This window comes from Gossypium hirsutum, chromosome A03, assembly GCF_007990345.1.
Source record: "Gossypium hirsutum isolate 1008001.06 chromosome A03, Gossypium_hirsutum_v2.1, whole genome shotgun sequence".
NCBI lineage: Eukaryota > Viridiplantae > Streptophyta > Magnoliopsida > Malvales > Malvaceae > Gossypium > Gossypium hirsutum.
In genome coordinates this window covers 90,445,433-90,463,918 of record NC_053426.1, presented here as the reverse complement: position 1 = coordinate 90,463,918, position 18,486 = coordinate 90,445,433, and the positions used below count along the sequence as shown (strand labels likewise).

The window sequence follows — 18,486 nt, the reverse complement described above, 5'->3', positions numbered from 1 at the left end:
AAACTTTTTTTTTTACATCAGTTACATTTTGGACTAAAACCCTTAGGAGAGGACAACTTTAGGTATTAAATTGAAAAGAAAATGGAAAAAAGTGTATATTTCAAGACTCAAATCATCATATTAACTATATTATGAAAAAGTATAAATGGAGGAAAATAACCAAAAAAAAAAAATGATCAATTAAGGTATCCTGTAATTTTGTAGGTTCTGGACAGGACATATAACTGCTCACTTCATGGTGCAGCATTGGTTTCCTCAACAATCAATGATATTTGAGCATGAGGGGAAAAGAAAGTTCTAACCATGCATTAGTTTGGGAATTCGATGCTAATTTAAGTAGTCAATAACCCACATTAATTGCTTAACCTCTTTTATCAAACTACTCTACAAATATAACATTAAAAAAAAAAAATTAAAGGGGGTTGTTAAACATGTACAGAATTGATCAATTTACAAAAACACCCTTACAACTTTTCCATGTGTTCCCTCTACTGTCTGCTATCATTGTTAACATTCACTATCAAAACCAATTATTGCTTTGCAGAAAATAAAAAGACTAGTTAATAATAGGAATGAGAGGCATATGAAAAGTCAGCTTACGTTTTTTTTTTCTATTTTGTTCATATCAGTTCTCTTTTTTCATTCTAAGTTTTGAAGAGAGTTGATGTAATGGATACTACAAACGAAACAAAAGATGGTCACAGAGATAATCATGAATGAGGGAAATCGTGAAACATTGGTGTTAATGAACAAGTCAAAACCAACTCCAAAACATTGATGTTAGTGAAACATTGAATGTATTGTTTGCCTTATTTGACGATGATGGAAAAATTCGGTTTGAATACAATTTCTTTTTTTATTTATTAAAGTGAAAATTTAAATATTTAAAAATTGAATTGGTTTGTAATATTTTTAGAAACTTTTTTTAAAATGTATCTGTGTTTTGTGTGAGTCAGATTTTTAATGTTCTTGATTTTTAACCAAACGATCTTTTTCACAATTCTCACACTACAAACCGCTTCGAATGAGAACTCGAACAATCACGAATAAAACACAAACCAAAAATAATTTTCTTACTTTCAATAGGAAAGTAAATATCTTTCTCTATAGAAACAAGTATAATTATTATTCCCAGAAAATAAGATTTATACTTAGGAAATAAGTTCTCATTATTTTCAGATAGAGTAACAATAGGGAGAGATAGAGAATTTTGGTTGAATTAGTAGAATACAAATAATACTTATTTGACAGAAAAACTAGTCCCCTAGTTCTACCAAAAGAGGGGCGACACACCCTAGTTAAATATATTACGGTTGTTGCCCCTCATATATATTATGAGCGATTTTGGGTCTCTCTTGTATTAGGTCTAATTGTATGTGCCTCTTGGACTTTTAACCCAATACTTTATAACTTAATCCAACCCAATACATGTTTTTCTATTTCTCAAAATAAATATTATTTATTAAATTAATTTTTCAATTAAATAATTTTTTCAACTCAATTCTACTTTTGTTAAAGTCATGTCAACTTTATCGTAAAAAAATCTATGAGAAATATATTTAATTTCCATATTCAATAGATTCATGATAACCAATTAATTTCATTTCATACCCAATACATGTTTTTCTATTTCTCAAAATAAATATTATTTATTAAATTAATTTTTCAATTAAATAATTTTTTCAACTCAATTCTACTTTTGTTAAAGTCATGTCAACTTTATCGTAAAAAAATCTATGAGAAATATATTTAATTTCCATATTCAATAGATTCATGATAACCAATTAATTTCATTTCATTTTTCAAATTTCAATTATTTGATTAAATAATAATTCAAAAAACTTAAATTAATTCTCATGTCATTTTCATACTTACTAAGAAACCACATTAATTTTAGAATGTAACTCATTTCTCTAACTATACAATCTCTATCCATTTCTGTTCATTTGATTATATATGCAAACTAGTTCTAGTTTCACCGAGCTAGCGGAAGGACCGATTGGACATCTATAATTAACTTACCGCAAATTATAGTGGTAGTTTAAGTACATTTCAACACTTAACAACCTTGTTTTCTCAGTATTTTATAATTAATTATTATATTTTCAGTATTAGTAGGTTAGGAACTAAATATTAATAAAATAAGTATTTTTATGCATTTTCTATTGTTTCGATGACCTGTAAGGCTAACTTGAGCCTTGGGAGTGACTATTGGGCTAATTAAATGTGTAAGGTGCCAACTCAAGCCCAAGAATACAAGGGATGATGATCGGGCCACGACACAGAGGAGCTCGATAGATCAACAAAGTTACTAAGGCCAGAAAAGCATTCTACGTCGTGACAAGGAATTTTCCCTCGTCACGACGACGCAACGATCATGTGAAGGAATTAACAGCAGCAACGTCGTGACAAGGAGTTTCCCCATGTCACGACGAAGGCAGGCCAAAATGAAGTTAATTCCTTGGATGACACTTTTGCGATATTTCCTTTTTGAGACCCTGAACATTTATTAGAATATTGCATTAATTAGGATCCCAAAGTGTATCTAGGTTAAGCATTCACCAAGTAGCCCGTAGCTTATATAAGTCACCTTAGGTTACCGGGATTGGTCTGTAGACTTAGATGGACAATTTTTGTTATTAAGTTTTCTTTATATTTTATTTCAATGTTTGTTTAATCGAAACTTGCCTATTTCAATGAGAAGATATTTGGAATCGGAGATTACTTTGGAACCGTGTTTCAATATATATTCATGTGCATTATCTTTACTATTCTATTTTGTTCTTTTATTTATTTTGTTAGCCTGATCAACTAATGTTTATATAAGTGTTAGAATAAATTATGTGATTTATTTATATCTAGCATGTTTCAGTTGTGGAACTGATTAATCGATTAAGTAATTATTTATCTAAAATTGGGTGTTTATTCAAGAGTGCTTAGTATATTAGGGTGTGACTCCCCTAGTAGAATACTGGGACAGGTGAGATCAAAAGGGGGTAGACTGTCGAGTATAACTTGTGCCAAACGATGGGACCAAAAAGGTATCTGAATGACTAGGAAGAGACCGATATGGTGACCTAGGTGGTAATTCTTAGTTAAGATGAAACTAAGAGGGTATTCGTAGCTAAGGGTGGTAAACAAATTAGTTAAAGATAATTTAATTGATAATTAGAGATTTAATCAATTATAGGCCAAGAGCTCACATTTTCGACACTAGGAATAAGAAATTCCATTAGGCTAATTTAGGTTTATTAATTTAATTAGTTTAATCACTATTTTTGGGTTTACACTACTAACTTGTAAATCGATTAGATTAGTAATTATATTTTGTAATTAATAATAATATCTCCAATTTGTAATCCCTTGGGTATGATCCTCGAATTATTTAATTTGACATGTATACTTGCATATATTGCACTTAATTTATATTTATTTATTTGCACAACTTTAACTCTAAACATTCGCCCGTTTAGAGGCAGTTAAAAATTAAGGTTCAAATAATTTATAATTAAGTTTCAACTTTTCGTCTATTAATTATAAACTTATTTAGTCACGAAGTCATTCCACTATAGTATTGTCACTGAGCTCTCCCCAATTACATACCATTACGAAAACTACTTGATCAATACTCGTCTAGTAATCTTGTCATAAGTGTGTTACCCTTGTAGGATATCCTTAATTTCTTTGGGATAAATTCATTCTCCCAATATAATCATATTTTATCTTATGGTAACCATTACATCTTCCTTCATAAAAAATCAATTAACATAAAATTGTAATTAAGTTATTTATGTTGGAAAAAATTTGATTTAAAAACGATTTTCTTGCACAGTGGAAAATTTAAATTTTGAAAACCGACTCAATTTATGATATTTATAGCAATAAACCTTAACCAAATACGCATTTAAGTTTTCTGATAAGTGGATCCTTGATGTTTTTCGGCTTTCAACCAAACGATCTTTTTCGCTATTCTTGTACCACGAACTACTTCAAGTGTGGGCTCGAACCAATTGAACCAAAATACAAAACTAGAAAAAAAATTTAGGGTGAAAACAAAAATTCTCTCTTCTTTAAAAGAAATCGATAAAATTGTTATTTTAGAAAAATATTTTTAAAAGTTGAGAATAATAATCTCTCAAAAGTTATGTTAATAGCTCTATATGTGACATCTATTTATAGGAAGAGAAGGTAGAACTCTAGTAGAGTTATAGAGGTTTATTTTAAATAGAAAAACATCCTACTTAAAGTAAGAGAAGAGTGAATGACTCACCATTGTATTTCTACTAGGGTTGTCGCCCCCTTCATGTTATATGAGGGTTTGGTGTCTCTCTTAAACCACCAGTTGGACCGTCGGTCCAGTTTCAAATATCGGGCTCGGTTCGACCAATTTTTAGATCTCGATTTTGGTCTCCCAGGACCAATTTACGATCTCAGGTCCAATTTTCAAGTTCAATTATCCATTAGGCCAATTGTCTAACTTGAAAATTAACTTTCAAAAATACTATATTAATTTTAATTGATTTGATTAATTTAATTTTACTTGATCAAAATTATTTTTTTTCAAAAATCACTTAGATTTTCAAAATTAATTTTTCAAGAAAATTCTTTAATCAAATTCTCTAGTTAAACAATTCTTACGACCACCTAATTGAATTTCACATCGAATAAATTGACTCAATTAAATTATTCCCAAAGTCGTAGAATTTTCTTCTAATTCAAAATGCAGTTCGGTCTAGCTTTTGTTAAGCTAGCGAATAGACCAATCCGATATATACAATTAGGCTCTAGTGATTGCAATTATGTCCAGAAACATCATTTCAATAATTCGCAATTACTTAATCATGGAGTCAGTCCACAATAAGTACCATGATTGAAAACTCCTTATTATATACTCTTTACGAAAGCAATTTATCCAACTATTTTGTCCAATGACCTCGTCATGTGTGTGTTACCCTCATATGATATCCTTGATTCCTTTGAAATAAATCTGCTCACTCAATACAATCATATTTTATATCATTGTCACTATTGTGTCTTTTTAATGATTAATATGATCAATGTCAACAAACGACTGTGATAAATTGTTTGTTCGAGAACAAGTAACCCGTGGTCACGTTCCATATTATCAACCCACACAATGCCAATGAGAGGGTATTATTAACTCTTTAATTGAGTTATGAATTCCACTATTTCTAGTAAATCCATGCGATACACAAGTCAGGTGCCCAATATATTGGCTATGGGCTCGATCATCTTTAGAGCATAAGCCTCCACTTATATCAAAGCACATGAGTTGCATACGCATGGTCAGTGACTAACTCAATATTTAGGTAAATCACAGCATAAACGTCACAAGTGAATTAATTCACAAACAGATTCAGAATTAATTCATCTTGGGTCCAGTCTAATGTATCATTCTACTAATGAATACATCTATGCCTCTACTCGTAGAGTCAACTACTCTGACAACCAAGACTAGCCATTTCCCTAATTGGAATTGTAGACGAATAATAATCCTTATCAGTATTTGAATCAAATGCTAACTTTGATTCTTTTACGAGATTACGGGCTCATTTAGATTATCTACTGAAGTAAATTGTCTTTTTCACAATGTAAACGTTCTTTACAATACCACTTATCTTTAGTTTGAACTTTAGACAATCCATGAGCTAATATTTTCTTGTCACAATTTCTCTATGCATGCAAAATATAAAAGACAGAAAATACAAAAGACATAATAGTGAAATGTGAAATTAACTTTATTTAATTATTCATTGTTCAAATAAATAGAAAACAGTTACATGTTTAATACAATATGGGCACATTTCCCAATAGTAATGTCTCCTCCAAAATACACAAGCATATAATCTTTCGTTCTTCATAATACTTGAGTATATGCTTAATTGCTTGTTAGTGTCTTGGACTGGATTCGCTTGATACCGACTTACCAACCCCACTGTAAAACAGATATCCGAACGTGTGCATAACATAGCATACATGAGACTTCCTACTACCGAAGCATAAGGAACATTTCTCATGTTTTCTATTTCTTTCATTGTCTTAGGACAATCCTCTAAAGATAATATGAAATCTCGATATGGAAGGTTTATTTCCCTTCTTCGAATCGATCATTGTATAACGCTCCAACATCTTGTCTATGTATGAAACCTGAGACAGTTTCATCACTTTATTTTTTTGATCCCTTAGGATGCAAATACATAGAACAAAATTAGCTTTTCCCAAGTCCATATTAAACGTTGGGTTAGCCACAGTTTAACCAATGACAATTTTCCAACATCATTTCTAATGAGTAGAATGTTATCGACATATAAAACGAGAAGACCACCTTTTTATCCCCTAAACGTCTGTAAACACAATGTTCATCTACGTTTTGCTCCAATCTAAAAGTCTTGATCACCTGATCAAATATTTGATTCCATGAGTGGGATGCTTACTTAAGTCCATATATGAATTTAAGCAATTTGCAAACTTCATGCTCATTCATTTAGTTATATATTTAGTGGGTTGCATAATGTAGATGCTCTCTTCAAGATAGTAATTCAAAAACGTTGTTGTGAGATCCATTTACCCATTTCTTGGGCTATGAATTCTACTATTGTGAATGATGTTACATATTGCAGAAGTCGTATACCCAACGCATCAGGTTTCACTTCATTATATATTTGAATTCAAGCTTTTACTTACATTAAAGTATATGAGGCATACATACATAGTCCATCATCCATTTAAGACTAATGTATGTCGCACTATGAACGTCACAAGTGAATAAAATCTATAAACGGATTCATAATCTACTGTACTTGGGTTCTGCCTAATGTACTCTCAATCTAGTCAGTCACATTTATGTCCTTATCTTCTGAGAGTCATAGCTCCAATGCCCAAGATAAAGCATCTCCCCAATTAGGCTTAATAGATGACATATTATTCTTTCAATCAATTTGTTCATTTTTTACTAGACTAAGGACATATTTAGGTTCATCTACTAATACAAGCTGTCTTTCTGTATTACAATCCAACAATGTAATATCTCTTAGTATTAATTAAATGTTAGATAACCAATTATTCAATATTTACTTTCATTTTGCTTTGTGTGCAAAAGCCATTGATGACAATACACAAAGGGTATTAATATAATTTATGAATAATTTTATTAAACCAATTTATTTGAAAACAGTACAAGTATATAAACAAATATACTACACTTAGGGCACCAAATCCATTAGATAGTTTATTGAACACAAGATTAGGAAATCACAATTCAATTGATGGTGGCTCTAATGCAAATGCTAATGGTTCAGGTTTGAATAAATGAGAAGAACTTGATGATCAACAAGTTGGTTTTCAAGGTTTTATTCAATCTAATGTAAAAGGATTCAATGCTGGTGAGAATTAAATAGAGGATGAGATAGTTATTGGGCCAACGGTAGGAATGAGATTTAGAAGCCTTGATGACATGTTCAATTTTTATCAACCGTATGTGAAGTTGAAAGGGTTTAGCATGGTGAAAAGGTCATTGAGTAAGAAAAAAAAAATCAGATGTTGTTAATTGTATATGAATAGCTTTTAATAAAAGTGGTAAAGCTAATAAAAGGAAGAAGAGCAAGGAAATTTCTTGTCCCGTGAAGGTGAATATTGTTTTAGGAGTTGATGGAATGTGACATGTTAGTAGAGTAATCAGAAATCATTTACATGAACTAATTCCTAAAATGGCAAGACTAATGTCTAGACATAGGTATGTGTCTAATCAGTTAAAAAGAACCTTGGAGGCAAATGATATACTAGCCTTCCAATTTGCAAGAACGTTAAATTGATACAAGTTCAATCAATTGGACCATATCAAATGAAGCGTTTACTAGAGGATTATAGAAACTACATCCATAGCAACATAATGCTAATCATTGAAGAGAGGGATATTGAGTATTTGAGGAATTAAAAATAGTGAATGCATCCACCAGTTTGACTGAAATGGATCTGGAAGGTTGAAGAATATTATTCAGATCCATCCTTAGAGTAAAATTGCTTTTGTTTTCTTTTATGATATCTTTAGTTTTGATACTATGTATCTTGTGAACATGTATAGAATGCCTTTTGCTTTATTTGTTAGAGCTAATCACCATGGACAATCTATCTTATTAGGTTTTGCACTGATTTCACGTGAAGATGTGGGGACATTTAAGTGGCTATTTAGTACTTGGATATCTGCCATGGGCGACATTCGTCCTACTTGCATTTTGATAGATCAGTGTGAAAGCACTAGAGCAATGATCAATGAAGTGATGTCAAACACAAAACATAATTCTACATATGGCACATTTATACTAAGCTGCTTAACAAGCTTAAGCATCATGCTCAGTATAAAGCAATTAAAAATGAATTCAAGGTCATTTTTTAGGAAAGTTTTCTTGTTAAAGAGTTTGAGAGCCTGTGGGGTGAGTTTCTGAATAAATATGGCTTGGATGGAAATGAATGGTTGATCAAGTTGTATGTAGGCAAAGCTAGGTTCCTCTTTATCTTAGCCATCTATCTTGGGTTGGAATGAAATCAACACAATGAAGCCAAGAAATGCATGCTTATTTCGATGGTTTTGTGAACAACAAGAATACCTTGTAGAATTTTGTTAAACAATACGAGTTGGCTCTCATGAGAAAGAGTTTCTAGTATAGTTTTGGTTAAAGAAAAATAGGACCAGATGTGAGTCTAGGTTTTTATGGGGGGAGCAGCTTGAAAGAGCTCTTACTTGTGATATTTTTATTTTAATTTCGCACATATTGCCTATGTGTTATTATTATTAGTTTCAAACTTTGTGTTTTTTTATTTATTGTATGTTATTTTTAAACACACATTTGTGTTCAAAATATGTGGTTTCCACGCACATACGCGTGATATAAGATTTATAGTATAGATAATGTCACTGATTGTGTTGATGTCATAAGTCAACTCGATATTTAATTTTTTAAAAATGAAATTTAATATTGATTGTTCTCCTCAGTAACTTGATATTTTTTAACATGCTATAAAAAATAGCAATATTATAATAAACAAATGAAGTGCATTTAATATTCTTAATATGATTAATCTGCCTATTTCAATTTTCTTTTACTCGTAAGTTAAACTATTTTTTTATTTTAATTGCGTACATATTACATATGTATTGTTATTATTATTAGTTTCAAACTTTATGTTTTATTATTTATTGTATGTTATTTTGAAACATACATCTGTGTTCTAAATTTATAGTTTCTGCATGCATACATGTGTGATAGAATTTCTAGTTATATATAAAAATTTAATAAATAAAAATATATAAAATTAAAATAATATAAATATATATTCTAGTTTTTTTTAATATGGGCAGACCTAAAATGAGTTTGGATTAACCATTTATAAATATGACAGACTTGACAAAATTTTAGGCTCATATTTCAGGTTAGGTTGGATTCGGACAAGTATAATTGTTAATATCATACTTAAGTCCAACGTAAATCCGACCCAACCAATGAATATCTCTAAATATGATGTGTTAAAAGAGTACCCCTTAAATTTCAATGACACGTTTTTTTTAATATATATTTAAAATTTAATTTGTATATTTTAAATATATTTATATATCAAGTTGACATTTTAATGGTAAGCTGAAAATTAAATGGATGGAATACTAATATTTTAGTGATTAATTAGAAGAAAACCTCAAATGGAATTAACCCAAAAAAAAAAAAAACCTCAAAACATTGACATCTAGAAGGTTAAAGAAAAGCAGAATGAAGTTTGATATGAATATAGCAGTAGGAAGATGAAACAAAGACGGCCATCTACTATGATCTAAACCCAAGAGTCAGAGATGAATTAAATCTATTTATTTCCTTGGTCAATTTTCATCATATCATCACACGTCTTTGCTTAGCGCATGCAGGGAGAGTTGATTCAAAGACGCAATCCATATTTTTCCCTAATTTAAGAACTGTGAAAACCACCTTTCTAAAGGAGTTTAGCAAATCTAGATCTGTATCTTTTAAATTAACTTAATCCAGGGATTGCCTTCACGGAAGCGCGTTACTTGACGCGCAACTCTGGTTTTGTGTTTTTGGACCCACCCAAAAGAGGAAAAAAACGGAGTTTACCCTTAATATCTTATTTTGGATCTAATTATCAGAATGCATAGACTTTGAATTTTTTTTTCTTTTATTTTTCATTAATTTTTAATTCATTTATTTATCACTTATTTTAGGATGATTTCATAAACGTAAATTTAATAATTTAAAAAATGAAAAAATAAATAAATAATAATTTTTTTTTAAAGTTAAAGGGTAAAATGGATTATTATACCTTATCAGAAAAAAAACAAATCAAATCGTAAAGATCAGAAGATCCACAGATTGAAACTTCAAATGTTCTTTCTCTCCACCTAAGCCAAATCTAACCTGAAAGAGAAAAAATAGAATAAAAAACCCTAACCCTAGTTAACTCTTTCACCTCCAAAATAAAAAAGAATTCATTTCATCATCAAAACAAACCAAGGATTTGAACATTTTACACAAACAAGCAAGAGAAAAGGAGAGAAAAGAAAAATGCTATAATCATTTTGATTGGCATTACAGCAAGATAGAGTGAGAGAGAGAGAGGGAGAGAGAGAATTGAGCAAAAAACAAAAAACAAAAAAGAGCTTTACTGTGCTGATCTAGATTTTATCATCAATGGTTTTCAGTCTTGTGGAACCAGAGATCCGACCTTTCTCCTGTAACATCTTCAAAATCCAAATTCAACCCGGATTTCCTCATTCGACCGTCAACAAACACATATGCTCAAAAGTCAATCTTTGAATCTAATTTTACCACAATTTTTGAAGACCTTAAAACACTTTTGTTATGGGAGCTGAAAGGAAATGGTTTTTCAGTCTTCTTTCCCTTACATTTCTCTCCGTCCTCCTCCTCGTACTTTACTCGATCTCACCTTTCAGCTCCCCTAGACCTTTCCCTTCACTAGTCCAACTCGGCCTTCCATATCCACCAGCTTTTGGGTATTATATATTTGGTGGAAAAGGTGATAAAGATCGGATCTTTAGGTTACTCCTTGCTGTCTATCACCCCAGGAATCGTTATGTATTGCATCTTGGAGCTGATGCCACTGATGGCGAACGGTATAGTTTGGTTGTGGCTTTGAAATCTGTGCCTGCTATTAGGAGCTTTTCAAATGTGGATGTTATAGGGAACCCTGATCGGTTTTCGTACATGGGTTCTTCGTATATTGCTTCCACTTTGCACGCTGCTGCTATTTTGATGAAGGTTGATCCTGGCTGGGATTGGTTTATTGCTTTGAGTGCTTTGGATTATCCCTTGCTTACTCAAGACGGTAAGCGATTTGGGTTCATTTTTAAAAAATTATTTATGTTGTTTTTCTCTTATATGGAGTAATTAGGTGAATTCAGAGAACAGTTTGACTTTGGATATACATGATCTTGATTTAATTGGAATTACTTGAAATTTTGATGAATTTGCATTGTCTCAGTTCATAATATACAGTTTGATACGAAATGGGACTTGAGATTTTCTGATTCTGGTGCTCTTTATGATGTTGGATTAGGATTTTCTGATTCTGGTGCTCTTTATGATCTTGGATTAGGCAGATGTTCTGAATTGGTTTAGGTTGCTTTTTCTGGGAAATTAGTATAAATTAACCACAATAGATAGTTGACTCCTAGTTGTAGTTGCTCTTTTGCTTGGATTCATTCTGCCAAAATTTGGTGCACCATTTCTAAATCTTAAATCTTTCCTACAGTCTAAAAATAGGATATGATTTGGGAATGTTGCATACGATTCGAGGAAAATTCTTGAATTTGATCATGTTTCTGACTAGTTACTATTGATTTTAAGTCAAATCCTGAAAATATATTAGATCAGAAAGCATCTAGTAAACACCCTGGCTCTTGAAAAGAAGATTCTCTTTAAGGAACGAATTTTCCAGTACATATCCATATGTACATGACACTTAGGCTATCAAATTGAGAGACTGGATAGTGGAAACTGTGCAGTGGGGGATGACTGGCATATTTTTCTCTTAATGGGTGACTTCAGCATATTTATGTTGATGATTCATGAGGTTTCAGATCTGCTGATTTTGCTAGAACTTTTAATTTTGATGAAGGAAACTTTTGGACCAATTTTCTACCTGTAACAGTGGTTTGCTTATCCTATGCCCGAATGTTTAGATTTCTAGCTAGGCTTGTTTTTGATATGGTCAGATATAGTGGTTGATACATCAGTTTAGCAAACTATAGGTTGTTTTACATAGATCCTTAAGCTAATACACTTTAACATTTGGACATGGCAGATTCCCTTGTATCATTTTAACCCGAGATAATGTTAAATAATATAATTTCCTTTTCTAGCAGGAAATAGGTGATGTTTTTTTCGTCTACAGAAACTTTAGCTATAGATTGTATCTGTTTTGGTTAATCACCTACTTAAGGGCCCAAAAGAAGTTAATTCGTGGAGCTGAAAGTGCTATGATCGAGTTTCTGATGTTCTTTGCTTGTTTTATTATGCTTGGATGCTGAGTCCGGACAAAGTAACACTTTTGCAACTAGACAAATCAGGTCTATGAATATGGTTATTATGTACCTTTTGGCTTGACGTTCTATTGTTTCAAATACTTAACATGTTGAAACTAATATCTGAACAGATTCAAACTTCTGAAATAATGGGTGTTTATCGCCGCATCGTTGGTAGGTTATATTGAAAAACCTGATTTGGTTTTTGGATAGAGAAGCTTTAGAATGAATGAAATAGAAAATCCTAAACTTAATTCCCATGCCACATTCTTTGCTTCTCTGTAGCTCCAAACTTAAAAATATTCTCAAAGGAGGCAGGGGACAACCAATCATGCATTATTGGTGCCAAGCTTCGATGTCATATTGAACAAAATTTATGATGCCCTTCCTTTTACCTGCATTTCTTCTTTCAAATTTCAATGGCAGGAACACTATGGTTTCACCCTTTGTTACTTGTCTTATCTTTCTGTTGTTCTTATTGTTCTAACCTTTTTTTTTTTTTTTGTTTTTGTTTTTGTTTTTATTTCATATCACAGATTTGTCCCATGTGTTTTCATCTGTTAGGAGGGACCTCAATTTTATTGATCATAACAATGACCTTGGGTGGAAAGAGTAGGCAAACCCTTCTCATAAGATTTATAGATCATTCTCCTGTTATTGTAATTAAATCTAATCATATTGGTTCGTTCTTTATGCAGAGATCAACGGTTTCGGCCTATTGTTGTTGACCCGGGGCTTTACCTAGCAAGGAGGACCAAAATTTTTTATGCTACAGAGAAACGGGCAATGCCTGATGCTTTTAAAATATTCACAGGCATAGTTTGCAATCCGTATCATTTTCATCCGTTACTTTTCATGAAATAAAAATCTATTTGTGACTGTTTTCTTCTACGGAGATGCTATCATTTACAGTTTGGCATTGGGTTGCAGGTTCGCCGTGGGTTGTGTTAAGCAGATCCTTTCTGGAATTTTGCATCTTTGGGTGGGATAATCTACCCCGGACACTTCTGATGTATTTCAACAATGTTATGTTATCTGAAGAAAGCTATTTTCATACTGTCATTTGCAATTCACCGGAGTTAAAGAACACTACTGTAAACAGTGATTTAAGATATATGATCTGGGACAATCCTCCAAAGATGGAACCCCACTTTCTCAACATTTCTGATTATGATCAAATGGCACAAAGTGGAGCGGCGTTTGCAAGAATGTTTAAAGAAGATGATCCTGTGTTGGACATGGTAGATGAAAAGATCCTCAAGCGCAAGCGAAACCAAGCTGCCCCAGGGGCATGGTGCACTGGCCGGAAGAGCTGGTGGAGTGATACTTGCTCACAGTGGGGTGATGTAAATGTCTTGAAACCCGGGCCTCAAGCAAAGAAGTTTGCAGAAACCATAACGAACCTTCTTGATGACTGGAATTCACAGTCGAATCAGTGCAGCTTAAGCAGGTGAATATTACATTACATAGACTCACTGCGTTGACCTTGGTTCAAAAGATAGATACATTCTTTTGCTCTGTATGTCTAGATACATTCTTTTGCTCTGTATGTCTATTTTTCTGGGGGGTTTCCTCTGAAACACGGTTGAGAGAGAAACAAGTGAATTCATTTGAGGTTTTGGTCCACAATGTTGGCTTCCATTATTTTAATGGTGAAAAGCCACCCAGAAGTCATTGTTAGGAGGACTTTCCTCTTTGAGCTGCCATTTGCATGCTGTTGTAAGGTCTACCCCCTCCTTTCATTTGGCTGGCTGTGTTAGAAAGACAAATTCTTTCATTAAAATCTCTTCTCTGCCTCTGTTATTCTTCTTCATACCAGTAATTGGACGACGGTAATTGGTGGAAAGAAGAGTGTAAACTAAAGAAATCAAGCTGAGAAAAGCCTATTCTTAAGCTTAGTTATGCTAATCACCTATTCCGAACATCATGAACGTTGAGTGGGAGAAATTTATTTCTCTGTATTTAAGCAAAATGTTGAAAGGGTTAGCAACAAATAGGGTGATTAAAGTCATTCGAGCATTGTTAAAAACTGCTAAAGATACTAGTACAATAACAACAAATTTCATAAAAGGAGGTCACTCGGGTTGCCATTTACAAATTAAAATTCAAAATTGTCAAAATGATATACATGCCCCTTTGTAAACTTCGGCAGTTTGTGTATGCATTTTCTTCCCTCCCAAACCGACATTTTTTTTCCCAATGCAAAGGCGATTAGTGTGTGCTGCCTTTTAACTAAAATTTTCACTTCCAAGATTAACATTGCTAGCTGCAACGAAGAGTCTCCCTCCCATAGTCTTTACTAAGTTTAAAACTTTTGAAGATTAACATAATTATCCTTGCAAGCATATGAAGAGACTCCCTTATTGTGTATCAAGTTAAAATTTGCTAATTACGGATTTGACTTCCTCTTATTGTGTATAAAGGACGAATGAAAAATTGAAACAAGAATAGTAGCAGAGAAGGGTCGCATTCAAAAGCAATTCTGACGTGAAGGCATCTAATGAAACAAGAAGGAAGTAATGATTCATGCAATAATTCAAACACAATGGCCGAAGATTTCTACTAATTTTCGAAATTATCAGAGAATAAATAGATATTTACTTCAATACATTTTAAAAGGTGAATGATTTTTTATGATGTCCCCAAAAAAAAAAAACACCCCAAAGCGTCATAACCCATTATGAAGCATTACGTTATTCCACAAACCATTATGCTTGTTCATTGAAATCATGCACCATCTCTAACTTCCTATCTTTAATGCCGAAATTTCCCTTATTCTTAAAGCCATCTCATTGTCTATTCTTTGCAAGCTTTTAACTCTACTTTTCTTCCAATTATCCTTCTCCCTCTCCTTCCTTTCGGTATCATGGCTATTAACATAGAAAAATCATTTAACAATATTGTCATGAGAGACATTGAAAACGAAATTGTACTGCACAGCTTTAACCCCAATGATATGATAGAATAAGAAGATTAGATTGTTATTTATAATAAAAAAAATTTGATATGGAAATACTGATAAGACCTATGGTCCATATGCTGACAATGGTCCGATTAATCAAAGACTTTTTTGAGGTTCATGAGCTTGATGATAATCTATTCATGTTCCTGTTCATATGTGGATCTTAACGTAAACCCTTGCTGAATTACCATCTTCTCCTTAAAAAATAGGAAAGCATCCTTAAAAAATAGGAAAGCATTAATATGATAACATTTGAATTCGAGGTAGAAATTCATAACATTCCTTTTCCACTACCGAAATAAGGAAAACCATCAATTGATTAGTGAGACTTATGTTTCAATGTTTCACTTTGAATCGTTTAGTTGAAAAGAGTTTATGAGACTTAAATTGCTTAAAACTCTATAGCTTTGATATACTTCAATTTGTACGTGTACACTTGGAGGTAGGGGTGGTCAAGTCATCTTCCCGAGTAATCAAAGTTGAGAATATCTACTCCTAATTGGATTTTAGCTTATGTGCTTTTTAGTTTCTCTTTGAGAATAAATTGCAAGTTAATGACTCTGTAATTTCTTTTGTCACAAACAGGTAGGAGGTGAGCCCTCAAACATGAAAATGAGTCTCCTTCGATTTCTGAATTTACTGTCAAAAACCCACAGAAAACCCATTGCTGCAGCTCTTTTCACACGATCACTCCCTACCTACTCAAAGCAATCCGTCGAACGTCGAATTTTCAATCGTAACTCACTTCCAGGCCATGAAACCTCATTTGGTTATTCCTCAACTCCTCATCATATCATCTATAGATCGATCCATGAGGATTTAACGCCGAAACATTTGTCTGTCGAACACTATGAAAAGAACCCTGCAGAACCCAAATTCGAACAAGACGCTACCAGAATTTGCACACTCCTCTCCACCCACTCTGGTTCTCATGCCGGTAAATTGCTCGAAGATGCTTCAATTGAAGTGTCTCCTTCACTTGTTGTAGAGGTTTTGAAGAGGCTAAGCAATGCGGGTGTCATTGCTTTGTCATTTTTTACATGGGCAGAGAAGCAAAAAGGGTTTAAATATAACACAGAAAGCTACAATGCTTTGATTGAAGCTTTGGGTAAGATTAAGCAGTTCAAATTAATATGGAGTTTGGTGAATGAAATGAAGAGTAGAAAATTACTGAATAAAGATACTTTTGCATTGATCTCAAGGCGGCACGCAAGAGCCCGGAAGGTTGAAGAGGCTATAGAGGCTTTTGAGAGGATGGAAGAGTTCGGTTTCAAGCTTGAAACATCGGATTTCAATAGATTGCTTGATACTCTGTGTAAGTCCAGACATGTTGAGAAAGCAAACAAAGTGTTTGATAAAATGAAAAAGAGAAGGTTTGTTCCCGATATAAAGTCTTACACGATTTTGTTGGAAGGGTGGGGAAAAGAACACAACTTGTTGAGGTTAGACGAGGTTTACCTAGAGATGAAATATGACGGTTTCGAGCCAGATGTTGTGACTTATGGTATTTTGATCAGTGCGTATTGTAAGGCGAAGAAGTATGATGCAGCCATTGAGTTATTTCATGAGATGGAGGCAAAGAATTGCAAGCCAACACCTCATGTTTATTGTACTTTGATTAATGGATTAGGTTCAGAGAAGAGGTTAAGTGAAGCTCTGGAGTTTTTTGAACGTTTCAAGAGTTGCGGTTTTACTCCAGAAGCTCCTACTTATAATTCCCTTGTTGGGGCTTATTGTTGGTCAATGCGAATAGATGATGCATTTCAAGTGATAGATGAAATGAGAAACATTCGGCTGGTCCAAATTCGAGAACTTACGATATAATTCTTCATCACTTAATAAAGGCTCGGAGGACGAATGAGGCTTACTTCAGATTCCAGAAAATGTCGAATGAGCCGGGCTGTGAGCCAACTGTGAGTACTTACGAAATTATAGTAAGGATGTTCTGCAACGAGGATCGAGTGGATTTGGCAAAGCAGGTTTGGGATCAGATGAAGGCCAAGGGAGTGCTTCCAGGGATGCATATGTACTCTGATTTAATTACCAGTTTGTGTCACAAGGACAAGTTAGGTGAAGCTTGCAAATATTTTCAGGAAATGTTGGATGCAGGTATTCGACCTCCGGCCAAGATGTTTAGTAATCTGAAACAGGCTCTACTTGATGAGGGGAAGAAGGATGAAGCTTTAAATTTGACTCGGAAAATCAATAAGCTGAGGGGAACTCCGTTAGTTGTTCGAGACCAGAAGTGAGAAAGAATGTGAGCTGTATGCTGGTGCCCTTCAGGTTCATACAGCACCTTCAGTGTTTCCTAGTGACAGGATCTGGGCTACTATTTGGTATCTGGTAGCTTTGATAAGAATCAAAATGTGCGGCTTTGTGGCAATTTCTTTTATCCTTACCTTGGCTATTTACATGTTGAAAATTTTGCAGTTTCAAAGCTATGGTCTCGGATTCAGTTTGTATCTGGAAAGACAGTGTCCAAGGCTTTGCAGTAAGTCATCTTTTATATATGCCAAAAACTACATCCTTTTAGCCTCTTCAATATTGTTTCTTCGAATCATGCTCAGTAAGGGGGGCTATCTGAATATCCAATATCCTTTTTAGATATTAGATTGCATCTATCCTTATGCTTATATATGAAATTTTAAGTGCGGAAAAATATTGCTGAAGTATTTATTGTCTTCAATTTTAGAAGTATATTCCCCTCTCAATTCGGATAACTTGTAAATTACTGATAATCCAAAATCTTATCACCTCTAAGGTTCAGATTGAACAAAGGGGAGATGGCAGGTTGGGTTGCCTTTTATCTCATCTTTCACTTTCTCAATCAAGCCGGACTCTCTCTTCCTTTCAATCTCATCACCTTCTCTGACTAATATGTTTTAGTTTTTGCCTTTGTAATTGGTAAATCTATATGATTTTGATGGAAGGTATAAGGAGCTTTGAAAATGGTTCTACT

General features: G+C 33.1%; 2 protein-coding genes across 2 annotated transcripts; both read left to right on the top strand.

Annotated features, from left to right (window-relative positions):
• Positions 1-10,366: 10,366 nt before the first annotated feature.
• LOC107886439 (beta-glucuronosyltransferase GlcAT14A) lies at positions 10,367-14,348 on the top strand. Its single transcript, XM_016810397.2, has 4 exons — positions 10,367-11,367; positions 13,102-13,177; positions 13,264-13,379; positions 13,496-14,348. Exons 1-4 carry the CDS (start codon positions 10,884-10,886, stop codon positions 14,017-14,019), a joined length of 1,200 nt encoding a protein of 399 aa, XP_016665886.1. The 5' UTR covers positions 10,367-10,883; the 3' UTR covers positions 14,020-14,348.
• A 1,434-nt stretch (positions 14,349-15,782) lies between these two features.
• LOC107886440 (pentatricopeptide repeat-containing protein At1g71060, mitochondrial) lies at positions 15,783-18,112 on the top strand. Its single transcript, XM_041097323.1, is given in 3 exon segments — positions 15,783-16,006; positions 16,113-17,307; positions 17,310-18,112. Coding segments are annotated over 2 exon segments (1,641 nt in total). The 5' UTR covers positions 15,783-16,006; positions 16,113-16,133; the 3' UTR covers positions 17,777-18,112.
• Positions 18,113-18,486: the final 374 nt, after the last annotated feature.

What these genes read in the sequence shown, in the direction of transcription:
- LOC107886439 (XM_016810397.2), top strand. Translation starts at nt 10,884, where the DNA reads ATGGGAGCTGAAAGGAAATGGTTTTTCAGTCTTCTTTCCCTTACATTT. An exon ending in AATGACCTTGGGTGGAAAGA is followed by an intron (nt 13,178 to 13,263) that starts GTAGGCAAACCC and finishes TTCTTTATGCAG; the next exon opens with AGATCAACGGTTTCGGCCTA. An exon ending in TGCTTTTAAAATATTCACAG is followed by an intron (nt 13,380 to 13,495) that starts GCATAGTTTGCA and finishes ATTGGGTTGCAG; the next exon opens with GTTCGCCGTGGGTTGTGTTA.